This window comes from Dipodomys ordii, unplaced genomic scaffold, assembly GCF_000151885.1.
Source record: "Dipodomys ordii isolate 6190 unplaced genomic scaffold, Dord_2.0 Scaffold11, whole genome shotgun sequence".
Lineage (NCBI taxonomy): Eukaryota > Metazoa > Chordata > Mammalia > Rodentia > Heteromyidae > Dipodomys > Dipodomys ordii.
In genome coordinates, this window is record NW_012267227.1 from 15,071,685 (window position 1) to 15,088,773 (window position 17,089).

Sequence of the window (17,089 nt, forward strand, 5' to 3'; positions counted from 1 at the left end):
CATCATCGAAGAAAAGTACGTCCATAAAAGTTTTATTTATCCCCACAACAACCCTGTGAGGTAGGGTGATCAGGGCATTTGAAGATGAGAAAACTAAATCTACATACTTGTTCACGGCTATACTGCATAGTAAATAAGTAGGAATTAAATTGAGATTTTAAATGTTTATGACTTTATATTGATTCACGTGGAAATAGGTGGGGAGAATATTAATTCCACCCTACCTTAATGCTGAAAGGACACTGCCTTGAAAAGTTCCATTTCAAAAGATGAAAGCAGCTTCTCATTGCTTATTTCTACAAAGATTTATAAAATAAAAAAATAGTGAAATATTTGTTAATATATATAATGGTCTCATTCAGGGACATGTCCTTCAGCTGTGTATGATCAACTATTCCAAGTCCTAGAAATGCAAACTATTAAACGTATGAAAGACAAAAATAATGAGCAGTAGCCTCGATCTTTTTTATTCCTCCATGTATCTTGAATAAGTGAAATCTGGTCCCAGTTTAAAAAAAAAAAGGAAGAAAAACTCTACCACAGAGATGTCTGGTAAACCTTTATTTTGTTACCTACTCTCAAACCACTGTCACATTATTTAAAACAGGGATTTCCCAAACTTGTCCATCAGAATTACTCAGGAGAGCTTTAAAAAATACAGAACTCTCAGCCAAATCTAGACACAACAGATAGTTTTTCCAGGGTAGGCTTTGGGAATCTGTATTCTAAAAGCTTCTCAGAGTAATCCTAGTGAACAGTCAGGTTTGAGAACCACTGATGTATCTTAAAATGCTAGTATCAAAACCATAAGCTAGTATAAACTTGTTGCTCTCTTAACCCCTTTTTAAAAAGATCTCGAAATATGTTCTATCTACCCCCAGAACTCTTACCTCTGGAGCAAATAATTTCAAGATACAGAGAAACATTTTATAAAAATGTATCCTAGGTTAGTGAGACTTGGATTCCAATAATAATTTAAGTAGCATTTAAATATAAGTAGTGAGATTTGGTTCTTATTCTGAAAATTTTAAATGTATTTTATACAAACTCCTAGCAGGCTTTCAACTCAGGGAAGACATGAAAACTAATGACATAATCAAATACATCAGCACTGAAAAAATACTATACTCATTTATAGCTCATGAGAGGAATAAGAAAGTGAATGACAACCTAAGGCCTTTTGGCCCATACATTTTTGTTCCCAGTCCACTCTTCCCCTATAAGGGGAAATAAAATAAACATTCTTTCCTAGTTGCTTGGCATAGTTATTCGGTGGGTAACTATAAACTAAGTTAATTTAGACATACAGATTAAAAGAGGTAAAAAATAAATACCTAGGAAGACAAAGAGAAGTCAGGTCAGAAAACCTTAACTATCTAATGATGTAGTATATAACACCATATTAGTACAAATAAATGAAGGCTTCATTGTCCTTTACATTTCAGATTTTATGTGACTGACACAGATGTGGAAGTGATCAGGTCCTTATGAAGAATTCTGTGCTCGCTGGAAAGATCTGTAGGAATAATGAAATGTTTTCTTCATTGGTGAGATGAAGTCTCTGTTAGGCAAGTTGACAATAAAACAATGGGAAACAAATGTCTTTAGAAAGTTGAATGAAAGTTAAATCTAGCTGAAAAAGTCACTGGCAAATGATAATGTAGGAAAAAAAAAAGCGCCACTCTTATGTTAACCCTAAGAAAAACAAATGAACAAAACTACCCCAGAGAAATATTTTTTTTAAGAAAATGTACACATCCATTTCACTGACAATTACAAGAAAATAGCCATTTATAGAAGTTACACAATGCTTTCAACAAATCCCAAACCAATTTTGGGAAACAGATAAAGCCATTGGATAAATAAATATACATACTAGCTAATATAAAACAATTTATGGTTATGAATTGTCATAAGTCCTCTTTTTAGGACCCAAAGAGAAATGCAGTGATAAATCTGATTAGGGCTACATATATTACATGGAATTAAAAAGCACAACCAATGAAAATATCCACTGTAACCATGATACAAATATTTAAAAGAATGTCTTGAAAGTCAGATATTGTTACTGGGAATAGCACGATTTTAATAGATACTTTAGAGCTGTAATGTGTACACAGGTCAATTCCTGGGTCACCTCAAGAATCCATCAATCCTGCACTATTACTACAGTCATGTTTCCTGCGGGAGCTGATGGGCTGGGCACATCTCATTCAAAAGACACAAACACCTCCAACAAATAAACTAAATGGAAGTGTTCAGTATCTATCAAAAAGGTACGATGGGAAGATAAAACATTAAGGTGGAAGGAAGCTGGCTAAATTTTTGTTTCAACAACTTTACCTGAATAAAGTAATAGAAAAAAATATTAATTTGGTCTCAAGAAATCATCTTAGGCTACATAAAATTTCTCTAATTTTTTTTTTATAGAAGCTGGTTATGTTTGATTCATTTTATCAATTGACTTAAGGGAAGTTTTCTACTATAGGATAGAAAACAACTTTACCACTAATAAAAGATGATTAAAAGTTGCTTTTCATTATTAAAGTGCCCACGGGCACATTTTCCTTTAAGTTATGGGAAGACCCTTTGAGTATTCACTTCATCAGAAAACTTTCAGCAATTTTGAAGTGTTCTGAAAATTCAGGTATTATATAGGTTTTGGGGTTTGCCATTTGAGCATAAAATAGGAGGGATGGGGGAAATGTAACTAGGTTCACAATTTTGAGCAAGCGCATATGTAAAGGTAACATATGTACATTTTATTTCAAGAAAGACAATAAGACAAACAGCATAAAGATGCCCAGATGCCCTAAAGATAAATACATTTCAAAGATTCTCATTAAAATGAATCTGTAGTATTTTTCCTGCAAGCAAAATACCTTTCTTTAAATTAAAAAAAAAATCAGTATTCTGAATTGCAATGCTTTTGCTTTTTTTTTTTGCAGAAAATCTGCCATGATTATTTTTTAAGTGAATAAGGATTTTCCACAAAACAGGCTTGCTCTACATGCTAGATTTTTAAACAGTTCAGTGACACAATATGCTAACTACATACACAACAGATAATATAGTAAGAAAACACTCAACCTGATGAAAAGTTAAAATCTTCATTAATACACTGAAAACTTGACATAACTCATGCCTTTAAAATCAAAAATACAAAAATTAAATGTTTTCCTAAAAAGATTTCCTTATTTTAAGGATTCATTTGAAAATGAAGCTGCATGTAATTTGTACAATAAGTTGTACAAGTAAACAGGTAATATACATAAAAAATTAACTGACATACTCCTCAATTATCAGTTGTCCACCTTTAATTTCCAATACTGTACTTTCTTAACAAGCATACAAAATATCAAACTTCTCTTTAGAAAAAGTGCCGTTCTTTGACATCCTTTACACAAAAACAGTCTGAGCCTGTGGCATGTTAATGCAGTTGAGAGGCAAAGCATACTAACTTTTACAAATTCTACCTTCCATAAAAAGCCCCCTGAAAAGGAGATTACACGCCACTATAAAAATATCAACCTCTTGTGGTAGCTGCATTAGAGAACCAAGGCTTGAAGACTATTTTCATATAGCATAGAAAACCACTATGAGAGCATTGGTGGCTTGGGAGTGTACTGTGCCACAAGACTATGCATAGCTACTGTGAGGTACCAAGACTGTTACACAGCATTTTAAATTGATTGTAACCAAGAGCATAACAGAGGTACTACCAGCCCATGCAAAGTAACTAAAAATACTGAGCCACTGTGCTGAATACTTCCATTCCTAGAGAAAACCAAAGGCAGCAGTAACTAAATCAAGCCCAACAGGTGACCGAACTCCTTCTCCTCAAAGATTGGTGAGCACAGTGAGGTCTGAGGTATACCTTTATCCATTAAATCTGTGTGCCATTGCAAGATATTATCATTTGGGAATACATGCCATCACAATGGTTTAAACTTTTGAATATTAGTCATTCATATTTTCTTATCTACCCAGTCTCTTGATTTTTGAAAAGATTTCACCTACAGTAGAATATTACAGAAACAAAATATAAATGCATATCTTTCTAAATGAAACTTACATGGACTAAAAGTAGAGAATATTTTTAAACAAATATACAATATGCAGGCAGACAAAGCAGGAAAACGGCCATTCAAATGTATAATAAAAAAACTAAAAACTGACTATTTCCAGAAAACTATGAAGCGCCTCAACTAAAAGGAATGCATAATGAAATTCTAATCTACTACAGGTCAAAAATGTAAAAAGGTTATAAACCTTAACAGGAAAAATAAAACAACTTTTACTGGCCATTCCTGTTGAAATGAGAATCGTAAAGTAACAGAAAAGTGGCTACAAACCCACTTAGAGCACCAAACAGAGAGAAAATAAAAGTCCATTTTCATCTCTGTTATTATCATAAAATCCTGTGGAACTACAGGTCAAACTGCTGGTGGCAGAAACAGAATTCTTTATAAACTGCAGATGTCCTGTACATAAAAAAATTTCACTGGAGTTGCACTAGTTCTAAAGACTCTTCTGTTTTAGCCTACCTACTGTATGTATTCAATCTGAGATAGATAAAGTCTCTTTCTGTAACCCTTGATTATTATTGGGCACCAAAGATAAGAAAAGCAAGACGGGGTACAAAAATGCAAAATTTCAACAGTAATGGCAATGTTTTTGTCTTAGTCCAAAAGGGTCCTGCATTCTTTCCCCCTTCAGTGATTTGACAAGTCTTTGTATTTAATCTGGGGGCAGCAAATCATGCAAGCGAAATCTGTCTCTGATGTGAGGCCGGACATCTTCATTCTGTGGAAAAAAGACAAATATTTAAAAAGACAATTTAAAAATATTATCCCTGTAACATTATAAACCTTCTTTCTTTACAGAAAAAATATACCTTAATCTTGCTTTATGACTTATATTATTACTGTGCTTGCAAATTAGTTAGCCTTCTAATATCCACAGGTTTGCATTTGTACATTCAACCACTGTTGGCTTTAGAGGAAATGTAATAGTAATGTATGTACAGACTTGTTTCCCAGATGGTTCACTGGCAAATAGTCTATTTAGAGAGTATTTACATTACCACTATGGTAATTTAGAGATGATTTAAAAGCGTTTGGTAAGATATGCATAGGATCCACACAAACACTACTATTCATTATATAATGGGCTTAAACATGATTTTATTCAGCAGGAAATCTGGGAACCAATCCCAAAGGGATATCAAGAGATGACTATATAGAGATATAACACAGACACAGTTAACTTGGAATTCAATTTAAATTTAAACATTTTCATTGAATTTAATTGAAGTTTCAATTCATTACAACCATTAAACTAAAGTTAAAAATCAACAGATAGATAAAAGGGTTAAAATCTACTATATTCTACTTTTTATATTTGTCTTAAAATTTGAGAAGAAAATATTCCTAGAATAAAGTTTCAGTGAAAAACATTAATTTTAGATATAAATTATGAAAGCAAAACAATTCAGTGACTTGTAAGAGAAAGCTCTCTGAAATAGTGAGGCATAAGAATTTAAATGTGAAATACAGGCAGGCATACTATTAATATAAATTATAATTTTAAAGTACTCATTTTCTGATGCCAGTCCTGGGTTTTGAACTCAGGGTCTGGCTATTGTCCCTGAATGGGGCTTGAACTCAAGCCCTAGGCGATCTCCTGGTGCTATTTTGCTCAAAGCTACCACTCTACCACTTTGAGCCACAGCTCCACTTTAGTTTTTAGGTGGTTAACTGGAGATAAGAGAAGAGTCTCACAGACTTTCCTGCTTGGGCTGGCTTCAAACTATGATCCTCAGATCTCAGCCAGATCCCAGACCTGAGCCACTGATGCCTGGCTTAAAGTAACTTTTTTTTTCTGTACAAGATGGAAACCTGAACTCAGTTATCTGATGTGTTTTTGTCACTGGCTGGTGCTCTACCACATGAGCCATGCCTCCAAGCCCTTAAAATAGTGGGGGTTTTGGGTCGGTAATGGAGTTTGAAATCAGGGCCTGGGTGTTGTCCCTGAGCTCTTTTGCTCAAGGCTAGTGCTCTACCACTAAGAGCCACAGTACCACTTCTGTTTACTGGTGATTAACTAGAGATAAAGACTCAATTAAAGACTCAATAAAGAATCACAGACTAGGCTGACTTAGAACCAGGATCATCAGATCTCAGTCTCCTGAGTAACTAGGATGACAGGAGCAAGCCACCAATGCCTGGCTAAAGTAACTTTTTTTTTTTTTTTTGGTCAGCCATGGGGCTTGAACTCTGCACCTGGGCGCTGAGCTCTTCAGCTCAAGGAGAGCACCCTACCACTTGAGCCACAGCGACACTTCTGGTTTTCTGGTAGTTAACTGGAGGTAAGAGTCTAATGGACTTTCCTTCCTGGGCTGGCTTTGAACCTAGATCCTCAGATCTCAGCCTCTTGAGTAGTTAGGATTACACAGGCGTGAGCCACCAGCACCTGGCTTAAAGTAACTTTTAAATGCACCTAAGAGACCATGGGAACCCTGGTGAGATCCCACTTCATTTTGAGCCCCATTCCTTTCCCAGGGTGTGAACATCCCTGCCTCCAACCTAGCAGTTCTCTGCCACTGCATGTGGAAGAGAAGCCCTGTTCAAAACCTACTCTTCCCCAATGCTACTGGCCTATTTATTTTACTTAGCAATCACTTCTTCCTTTGCTTACATTAAAGATCTTTCCGTAGTCTTTTGGTCCAAATTACTGGCCACTGATTCATTTCTCTAAATACCAACTATCATCTGGAGATGGGGGGGCTCTTTCTTTGCCCCTGCCCCCCATGCTGACCTCCCATTCATTCATACATCTTACAACAGAACCCTAGCAGTTACAGGTCAGGATGCTATTTAAAACCTGTTCCCAAATCATTACTCTCTGGGATCTGCCAATATTTGTGTATCCAGTGACTCCCAAGTCATTAGCTCACTTTTCAGGAGTCTCTGCTGCATTTGCCACACTGTCCAGTGCCTCCATCTCTTGAGAACATCTGAGAGGCTGCTATTCCTACCATAATCATGTTTTTGGCTCCCTAAGGCTAACCCTGAGCCATAGGGTTGACAAAATCTCTGGATTTTGGAACTAGAGACCAAGGCCAAACTCATTCTTATATTGCCACCGAGGCCCCCAGAATTGAACTCTTCATACTTCTGTTTTGTGTATGTTTTATTATGAAGACTCTAAAACAGCCATCCAGACCCTTTAGCTCTCAAGCGTGCAAATGTAACACAGGACCCTCTCCCCTCAATTCTTGGGATTAAACCCAAGGCAAGCACTCTTACCACTGGACCTATATTCTCAGCCCTTTTGTTTTGTTTTGAATGTACTAGAGTTTAAATTCAGGGTCTCGCACTTATTAGCCTTGTGCTCTACTACTGACCATGCATCCAGCCCTGCTTTTCACTGCCTATCTGAGTTGCAATTGTCTTCTTCAGGCTTCCCATCATTGCTATGGCTACAGGCATATGCCACTGCACTAGCTGCTCTCAGTCTTATTGCTGTCTGGGCTGGCCGACAATTACAGTTGCCTGGTCTCAGCTTTCCACATAGCTTGGGACGATATAGATTGGGCGTCATCATGTCCAGCTGTTGGTTAAAAAGGTATCTCATAAATGTTTCTGCTCAGGCTGGCCTCAAATAGCCAGAATGACAAGTGAGCCACCAGCATCTTGCTTGATCTTTATTTCTGATAGAATATCCAGGCTGAATTCAAACTCATGATTCCCTTGCCTCTACTTTCTAAGTAGCTAGTATTAAATGTATTGTACCACTGTGCCTCACTTGGGAATGAGCCTTTTTTATTTCAACTGCACACCTGTATTACGTTATAGTACAGAAAAAACCCACAATTCTTTTCAACCTTTGCCCCAATATTTATATTAACTATTACAGAAAGAAAACATATAGTTCTTTTCAACCTTTGCCTCAATATCTCCCACCAGTTAACTTTTTTTTTTTGAGACATCTTCACTATGTGATCCAACAGGTGGAACTCACTCCTGATTCAGCCTCCTGAGTACTGAGATTACAGATGTTGTGTCACAGTTAGCTCACAATTAACTTTTTAGTCAGTATAGCTGGGTGCTGATGGCTCATGCCTATGAACCTAAGTATTCGGGAGCGTGAGACCTGATGATTGTGGTTCAAAGCCAGCCTGGGCAGAAAAGTCCTTGTGAGACACTGATAGCCAATTAACCACTCAAAAATCAGAAGTGGTGCTATGGCTCAAATGGCTTTGTACTCTTTTGAGTACAAAGAGGCTCAGGGACAATGTCCAGACCCTGAGTTCAAGCCACAACCACCACCACCAACAACAACAAAAGTATAAAATGGATATTTATTCAATATCATTTATTTTTAATTTTTTAAAAATAAATTTTATTTAGTTTTTATGTGGTAGGGAGGAATCAAACTCAGGGCCTCATGCATTCTAGGTAATCACTCTACCACTAAGCCACATTCCTAGCCTCTCAATATTACTTTTTAATGAATAATTATTGTTACTTTTTTTATGTGAATTAGTAGTGGGGCTTAAACTCAGGACTTGGGCACAGTCCCTTTGCCTTCTTATTCTAGGCTGGCACTTGAGCCACAGCATTACTTCCTATTGGATATATCTGAGCAAACAAAATCACAATGGAAGGATTGGAAGACACACTTACCAGTTCTACAAGCTTCTCCAGAAATGGAATCAATTTTAGGAGTTCATTGTCATTTTTATCCATAAACCAGCTTTCTATAGGGATTCCATTAGAAAGCTAAAATAATAAATAGATGATTAAATTCTTTTTACTTGTATTTTGCTACTTTGGAAAAAAATTTTAAAAATAAACATACTTAACTAAACAGTAATCTAAAAGTTCCTTTGAAAAGGAATACCACCAGAATTTTCTTTGATGAACAGTATTACAAGAGACAAGAGGTGGTATAGATATAGATTGAAGTCTGATTTTTCAGTTTCATTTTTCTCAGTGCATACTAAGCTAAATAAGAAAGTTCTATTAAAACAAGTTTTGTAAGGGCAATTAACATAACTTTAAAAGCTTCCTTTATTCATTCAAGAAATAGCTACTATGTTACAGTGTTATGCACTGGAGTGCATATTGCCAGTATAAACAAAGAATACTAACAGAAAACATACACATTTTTTTTGTTTGTTTTTGGTCATGGGGCTTGAACTCTGGGCCTGGGCGCTGTCCCTCAGCTCTTCAGCTCAAGGTGAGCGCTCTACCACTTGAGCTACAGCACCACTTCCGGTTTTTTAGCGGTTTATTGGAGACAGGAGTCTCACAGTCTTTCCTGCCCGGGCTGGCTTTGAACCGTGATCTTCAGATTTCAGCCTCTTGAATAGCTAGGACTGATTACAGGCATGAGCTACCAGTGCTGGCAATAAAGGCTATTCTTAAAACTCCTAGGATTAAGCAATCAAAGAACATGTGTAACTAGGCTTCAGTCAAATTGTTAAAAAAACATTTCAAACACAAAAAAACAAAAGTAGGCACTTACAGCTGTGCATATAATACAGTGGTAAAGTCCTGCACTCAAAAATCAACATTACCGGAGCTGGGAAGGTGGCTCAGTGGTAGAGCGCTTGCCTTGCATGCATGAGGCCCTGGGTTCAATTACTCAGCACCACATAAGCAAAAAGAAAAAAGCTGGAAGTGGTGCTGTGGCTCAAGTGGTAGAGTGCTAGCCTTGAGCTGAAGAGCTGAGGGACAGTGCCCAGGCCCAGAGTTCAGGCCCCACCACCGGACCCAAAAATAAAAAATAAATCAACATTATCCAAAACAAAGAAGCTAGTAACTTAAAGTGAACACCTTTCAATACTACATAGCTTTTTCCCTGTCTCCACTTATTTTTAGAGAGAAGATATCACTATGCAGTTGAGGCTGGCCTCAAAACTCATGATCCTCTTGTCTCATCCTCCCAAATGCTAGATTGAAGGCATATACCACCAGGCAAACCTCCCTAACCTCCTTTTTTTGGTGCTGGTACTGGTACTTGAACTCAGGGCCTCAGGCTCTGGCTTATTATTTTTTTTGCTGAAGACTGGTAGTATACCACTTGAGACACACTTCCATTTGTGGGTAGTTGCTGGTTAATTGTAAATGACAGTCTTTCAGATTTGTCTACCCAGATTGGCTTTAGACCACAATCATGAGATCTTAGTCTCTGAATAGCATTACAGACGTGAGCCCTGGTGCCCAACAACTTTTTCTTTTTTGAAACAGAAGCTACAAGGCCTACACCCCAATTCCTATTTTACACTGACTATGAAACAAATTTCACAAATGATACCCCAAGGACATAGTCATAATACAGACACTATATTTTGTAAAGAAAACATCTTTAGCTTTAGTTACAAGTCAAAGAAATATTAACAAAAGGTACAAATGTTTTGACAAAATAGTCTAAAAACTATTTCAGAATCAAGCAGATGAGAATATGCACAGGCCAATTATAATTCTCAAACATGTTGATAACTACTGACTTAATAACTAATAAGACTGCTATTAAATGATGTATTCCTACAGCTCTTTTTCACTTTGATTTACTACTAAAGAGTTTTCATTTCAGATTTTCTCCATTTATGTTGGAAATGCCATCAGGAAAAATTCTATTATCTCCTATCATATTCTTTTTAGCAAAATGTCATCATTATATTTTTTCCAATTTAACAGTCCTTTTCCTACCTGATATGCAAAGGCTTGTGGTGAGTTGTCAATTATTATTGTTTTTGAAAGATCCCTTCCAAGGATATTTAAGTCCTTTATATAGTTTCCTTGTACACAAACACAATGTTCACGGAAAAGCCGATGCCTAAACATAAAAAATAAAAATAAATTAAACAAAACAGAAGACCTCCATACTACATATACTCAAACATATATATTCCACAGGTTATGTAGGTTAAGTCATTATTTTTTCTCACAAAGGAAATTTAAAAAATACAAATACTGGACATAAACTTTGGACTATAGCTTTACTATACAAATTCTTAGCAAACTGAAACTGTACAACCAAACATTGCCATGCCTTAAAGAACTTTGTTTTATCCTAACATGTCACATTAAATTATAAAGGGGGTCAAAAATTCTGAAGTGTTTTTGTAATTTATTTACCCAGGAAAGCTCAGCTCAGATGCAGCATCTGGTTGTCAGCGAGGTCCTGCTTTTAAACCAATTTTCCAGATGGTTGACTGACGCACAAGTGACTTGCCCAAGGTCACACAGTAAGTCAGTGGTTAGCCCCGCATTGGAACCCAGGATCCTCCTGGCTCCCAGTCCTTTGCTCTAACCAGTAGACCACACAGCCTCCCTATCCCTGTACATGCCAGAATAAAAAATATGAGAAGGAATGTTTTTGTATTGGCATTTAGTTGTTTTTGTTTTTAGTTTAGTTTTCCTTTCAGTTTTTGAGAAGAGGTGCTTCTGGGGCCAAACTTTCCATCATATCAACTTTTCCTAAACACTTCTGTTTTCTTTTAATTTAGTGTATGTGTATGATCATTTAAAAAAAAAATCTGATTGGAGGGAATGGCAAATTCAGACTTAAGTACTATAAATATAAACTGATACTTCACCAATTTTAGATGCTAAATAAAAAGTATAATTTTAAAAGCTATTAAAGATTTTCATAAGACATACTATAGTAATTATAGAACCTCCATTTATATTCAAAATACTAGTCCCTATTACGAAAAGCTGACTCAAATATACTGTTTTTTCACCTTGAAATACTACATTCTGTATATTAGTCAATTGGTAGTTTTTGTTTTTTTTTTTTGGTCCGGTCGCGGGGCCTGAACTCTGGGCCTGGGCACCGTCCCTCAGCTCTTCAGCTCAAGGCTAGCGCTCTACCACTTGAGCCACAGCGCCACTTCCGGCTTTTTTTTTTTTTAATGTGGTGCTGAGGAATTGAACCCAGGGCCTCATGCATGCAAGGCAAGTGCTCTACCACTGAGCCATCTTCCCAGCCCGGTAGTTTTTCTTTCTTGTCTTTTAATTCCACTAGAGAGTTTTCCAGGAACTACAGACTACTCAAGTTGTGGCTGATGGTGCTTATTTTTATTTATGTTTTTGCTGGTACCAGGACTTCAACTCAGGGTCTCCATCTTACTCAAAGCTGGCTTTCAGCCACTTGAGGCATACCTCCAAGTGTGGCTTTTTACTGGTTAAATGGAAACTGAAGTCTCAAGGGCTTTTCTGCCTTGGCTGGCTTTGAACTATGCACCTCTAGATCTCAGCCTCCTGAGTAGCTAGGATTATAGGTGTGAGCCATTAGCACCTAGGAAACAGTCTTTTGTGTTGTGAGTTTTGTTTTGGCAGTACTAGAGTTTGAATTCAGGGCCTTAAAACTCACTGTGCTTGCCCTCAACAGGTACTCTTACCACTTGAGCCATGCCTTCAGTCCTTATTTCTACATTTTTAACTATGCAATTTTAGGAAGTAGTTTCTTTTTTTTAATTTTAACTTTTATTTTCTAATTGTTATTATAAAGGTGATATAACAGAGGTGATTCCAACAGCTGCATAAGTCAGGTAAAGAGTACAGTTCTTTTTGGACAGTGTCACTCCTTTTCTTGCTATTTCCCAGTTTTTCCTTCCCATCAATGTCTAGTTGATTACCACTCCTGCATTTGTTTACCCTTTGTCCCTCCATTAGAAAAGTATTTTCTACCCCAAAACTCTGTTACAGATCAAAAAACCCTAAAAAAATTTTAAATAACATAAGCAAACTGAAAAGTACTTGTACAAATTGGGTGCTGGTGGCTCATGCCTATACTCCTAGATACTCAAAAGGCTGAGATGCAAGAATCACGTTTGATGCCAGCCTAGGTAGGAAAGCCTCTGAGACTGTTATTTCCAATTAACCACTAAAAATCTGGAAGGAGAGCAGTGGCTCAAGTGGTACAGTGCTAGCCTTGAACACAAAAGCTCAGGGACAGTAACCAAGTCCTGAATTCAAGCTCCAGGCGGGCGTGTGCAAGTGCACGCGTGCGATTGTGCACACGCACACACACACACACAAAATGGTGATGGCAAAGAGGAAGGATTTTACAGATAAAGTAGTGACAAAAATTTTCCCCTTACAAGCCGGGCGCTGGTGGCTCACGCCTGTAATCCTAGCTACTCAGGAGGCTGAGATCTGAGGATCGCAGTTCAAAGCCAGCCCGGGCAGGAAAGACTGTGAGACTCCTATCTCCAATAAACCACCAGAAAAAACCGAAGTGGCGCTGTGGCTCAAGTGGTAAAGCACTTGCCTTGAGCTGAAGAGCTGAGGGACAGCACTCAGGCGCAGAGTTCAAGCCCCACGACCAACCAAAAAAAAAAAAATTTTTCCCCTTACTTGTAAGAAATGTTTCATTAGTCAAATGATCATCTGCCTTTGGAAGGGTTAAAAATGACAGATATTTATATAAACATTTAGATCTGAGGTAACTGGGGAGGCAAGAATAGAATGCAAATGCCTCCTCCTCCTTGCCAACAGTGGCAAAGTTCACCAAGACAGAAGAAAAAACCGGAATCTGACAATGCTTAGGAATCTGAGCATTAACAGCATACACTATTACTTTTCTAAAGAAAAAAAAATTTCTTGTGCTACTCATCTAACAGCACATAGAAAATCTGCATTTAAACATTAGTTTCAGAGATTTTTGGAATATCTTATTCTACTTTAAAACTAACATACAAGTCAAATATATTCAAAAACCTTTTCTTGTTTCAAGTTTAAAACCATCTTAGCCGGGCGCTGGTGGCTCACGCCTGTAATCCTAGCTACTCAGGAGGCTGAGATCTGAGGATCGCGGTTCAAAGCCAGCCCGGGCAGGAAAAACTGTAAGACTCCTGTCTCCAATAAATCGCTAAAAAACTGGAAGTGGTGCTGTAGCCCAAGTGGTAGAGCGCTCGCCTTGAGCTGAAGAGCTGAGGGACAGCGCCCAGGCCCAGAGTTCAAGCCCCACGACCGACAAAAATAAATAAATAAAATAAAACCATCTTAAACTACCAAATGTTTAGATCTTATAAAATCTAGATTAAAAAAGGATAATTTACAACATAATATAATAGTATAACTATGATTTATTTCTCAATAAAATGAAAGCTTCAAGAGGGAAGGGCTTAGACTGCTCACCACTTCCCTGGAATATTGGAGGTGCTGAAGAAAAATCTTCAGAATGAATAAAATTATTAAAGCAAAATAATATATATATATATATATTCTGTTAGTAAAAATTAGCTTGAAATAAGCATAACTTGCAATGTATTTTCATCAGGAAAAACATTTCAATGTAGTTGCAACCATTCAAGAACAAAGGAATTATTAACAGCAGAAAAAGAAGTTTACTAAGAAAAATAAGTTTTACTAAGTTAACATGAGAGAGAGAATACATGAAAATTAATAGCCAGCCATGAAACCTTCAATGAGCCTTTTGTCATCATCTCTCTCTGTTCTTGGCCAAAAGGAAAAGACTAACTCCTACATCTTGGAAAATGAAGCAAGGCTGCTGGAGCCTCAACTTAAGTCTCACCTCAGATGGAAGAAATAATGGACATAAGTTTCCAAATGTTTTAAAATCACCCAAAGTAATCCTATCTAACCAGGAATACACTGCATATGTTATAATTCAGGGCACATACAAGGAAATGAATTCAGATAAGCTGATTAACTAAATCAATATAATTTTTGTTGTTGTTGTTGGTTGTGGGGCTTGAACTCTGGGCTTGGGCATTATCCCTCAGCTCTTCAGCTCAAGGCAAGAGTTGAGCCACAGCGCCACTTCCATAAATCAATGTAATTTCTAAGTAGAGTTGTATACCATTTTCTTTCGATAGAAGATGAGTTTGCTCTCAGAAAAAACAAAAATGTAATTTGATCCTATTAAAATTAACTCGAATTTATGCCATTAAAAAGGTAGTATATAACATGCATCATTTCACAGATATAAGAAGGTAAAACATGCACACAGTAAAAAACAAAACAAAAAAACTACACCACCCTCTCTCCCCCCAATCCCAAAAGAAATGAGGATATAGATGTCACAGTGAATAAATACATTTCATCTTTGTGTTTAAAGAACGTCTGTCTGGCAGTTTTATAATTAGGAACTCTTTTTAAAGAGTTTTTGGGGCTTTAAAATTCATTATTCACTAACTTTCACCATTCAACACAGTAAATTTCTACTATAACAGCCAATTGAAAATGGCCATTAATATTAAATAGAATCAGAAGAATTTCATAGATCAGTGTGACAGACATTTCCACTATTTCTTAATTAAATTTACCTGACCAGTTGCTTTTTAGGGTCTAGTATGTTCAGTAACTTGTCTGCATACACCTTCTTAGAAGCAGTAAAAAGAATGATCTACAAATTCAGGGAAAAGAAGTAATCATTATACATGATCTAAATATGGGCACTACATTGAACAAAATATAAATACGTATGTAATGAGTTTAAGCACACTTACCTCATACATCTGAGACATTCGTTCCAGGAATTCCCTGAAGAATGGTCTTAATCTCACATAAACCTGAAGAAATATAAAGATAGTTTTCAGGAAATAAACATAATAGAAACTACTTTTTAAGATGTGTTACACTCTTAACTTTGGGCATTTATAATTTAAAAGTTCATTATTTTAAAGTAACAAATATTTCCTAAGTGTCATTCCAATATTATTTCACATAATTTTTAATGTGATAATAATCATAACTAGTGATCATTTTGTGGTGTGTGTGCGTGTGTGTATGTGTGCTAGTACTGGAGCTTGAACTCAGGACTTGAGCACTGTCCCTGAGCTTTCTGTGCTCAGGGCTAGTGATCCTCCACTTGAGCCACAGCTTCAGTTCTGGCTCTCTAGTGATTAATTGGAGTTAAGAGCCTCACGGACTTTCCTGCCCGGGCTGGCTTTGAACTGTAATCCTCAGATCTCAGCATCCTGAGTAGCTACAGGATTAGTTACAGGCATGAGCCATTGGAATCTGGCTGATCATTTCATTCTTAATAAGTAAATAAATGCATACAATATAATAGTACTTCATTGGAATGGAATTTTAATAAACATTTAAACTAAACATTGAAGGTCTCCCTCTGAGATTTTGATCCACCAATCAGCTCCATCTTCCAGCCAGTAGCATCCATCCAATTAGGCAAGCAATGTGTCCATCTCTAATCTGACCTGTCTCAATGACCTTCCTCATTAATTCTTCATAATTTCTTCTCAAGCACCTGCTAAAAATACCTTTGTTTTATATTCCATATTTCTATTAAGGTAAACAATATTCAAGAGGGAGATATCTGGATTGGTGGGTTTAAATATAACTGCAATTTTTAAATATCAAACTTTTCTATATTTAATGATTCAGATTTAATAACTAATTTAATATTACTTAAGAGTATAAAATGAACTCAGTTTTCAAAACCAACTATATTAGGAAAATATTCCCCCTAAGATGTTGCCTTGTATACTTTATTTTGCCTGTTCAGGGGCTTGAATTCTGGGCCTGGGCACTGTCCCTGATCTTTTTTTGTGCTCAAGGCTAGTGCTCTACCACTTGAGCCACAGCTGCAATTCTGACTTCGTTTGTGGTTAACTGGAGATAAAAGTTTCCTAGGGCTGGTCTCAAACCACAATCCTCAGATCTCAGCCTTCTGAATAGCTAGGATTACAGGTGTGAGCCACTGGTGACTGGCTTATTTTCTTATTTCTATGTTTAGCTTCTTGCCTAAAATTTACTGTTGTCCTTGTAATATTCACAAAGCACAGAAATAAGCCATGAACAATACTAAAACTACTTACAACACACTTTGACTTCTCTAAATTGTATTCCTAACAAAATTTTCTAAAATGACAAATTTTATATGCTACTCAAAGGTCACTCTAAATTCAAAGTAACATATATCTTAAGCCAGATCCAAAAAAACAGAAGTCTGTGGAGACTATAAATCGAATTCAGCCTTAGTGGAGTTTAATTCTAGCATCAACACAAAATGTCCCCAAGACAAAAATCCTAGTTCCAGAGAATTTATGGAAAAACAGAAAAAGTATACAAAGGATGGTATT

At 36.6% G+C, this 17,089-nt stretch overlaps 1 protein-coding gene across 2 annotated transcripts in view; it reads right to left on the reverse strand.

The window, feature by feature from the left end:
* Positions 1-546: 546 nt before the first annotated feature.
* Ctdspl2 (CTD (carboxy-terminal domain, RNA polymerase II, polypeptide A) small phosphatase like 2) overlaps positions 547-17,089 on the reverse strand; it is a 63,618-nt gene continuing 47,075 nt past the window's right edge. For both annotated transcript variants that reach the window (XM_013010122.1, XM_013010121.1), the window contains exons 9-13: positions 15,494-15,556; positions 15,311-15,390; positions 10,722-10,848; positions 8,691-8,786; positions 547-4,806 (exon numbers count right to left, since the gene is read on the reverse strand). In XM_013010122.1, the coding sequence (XP_012865576.1) occupies positions 4,741-4,806; positions 8,691-8,786; positions 10,722-10,848; positions 15,311-15,390; positions 15,494-15,556 (432 nt within the window). In that variant the 3' untranslated portion in view covers positions 547-4,740. The remainder of the gene's footprint in view (positions 4,807-8,690; positions 8,787-10,721; positions 10,849-15,310; positions 15,391-15,493; positions 15,557-17,089) is intronic.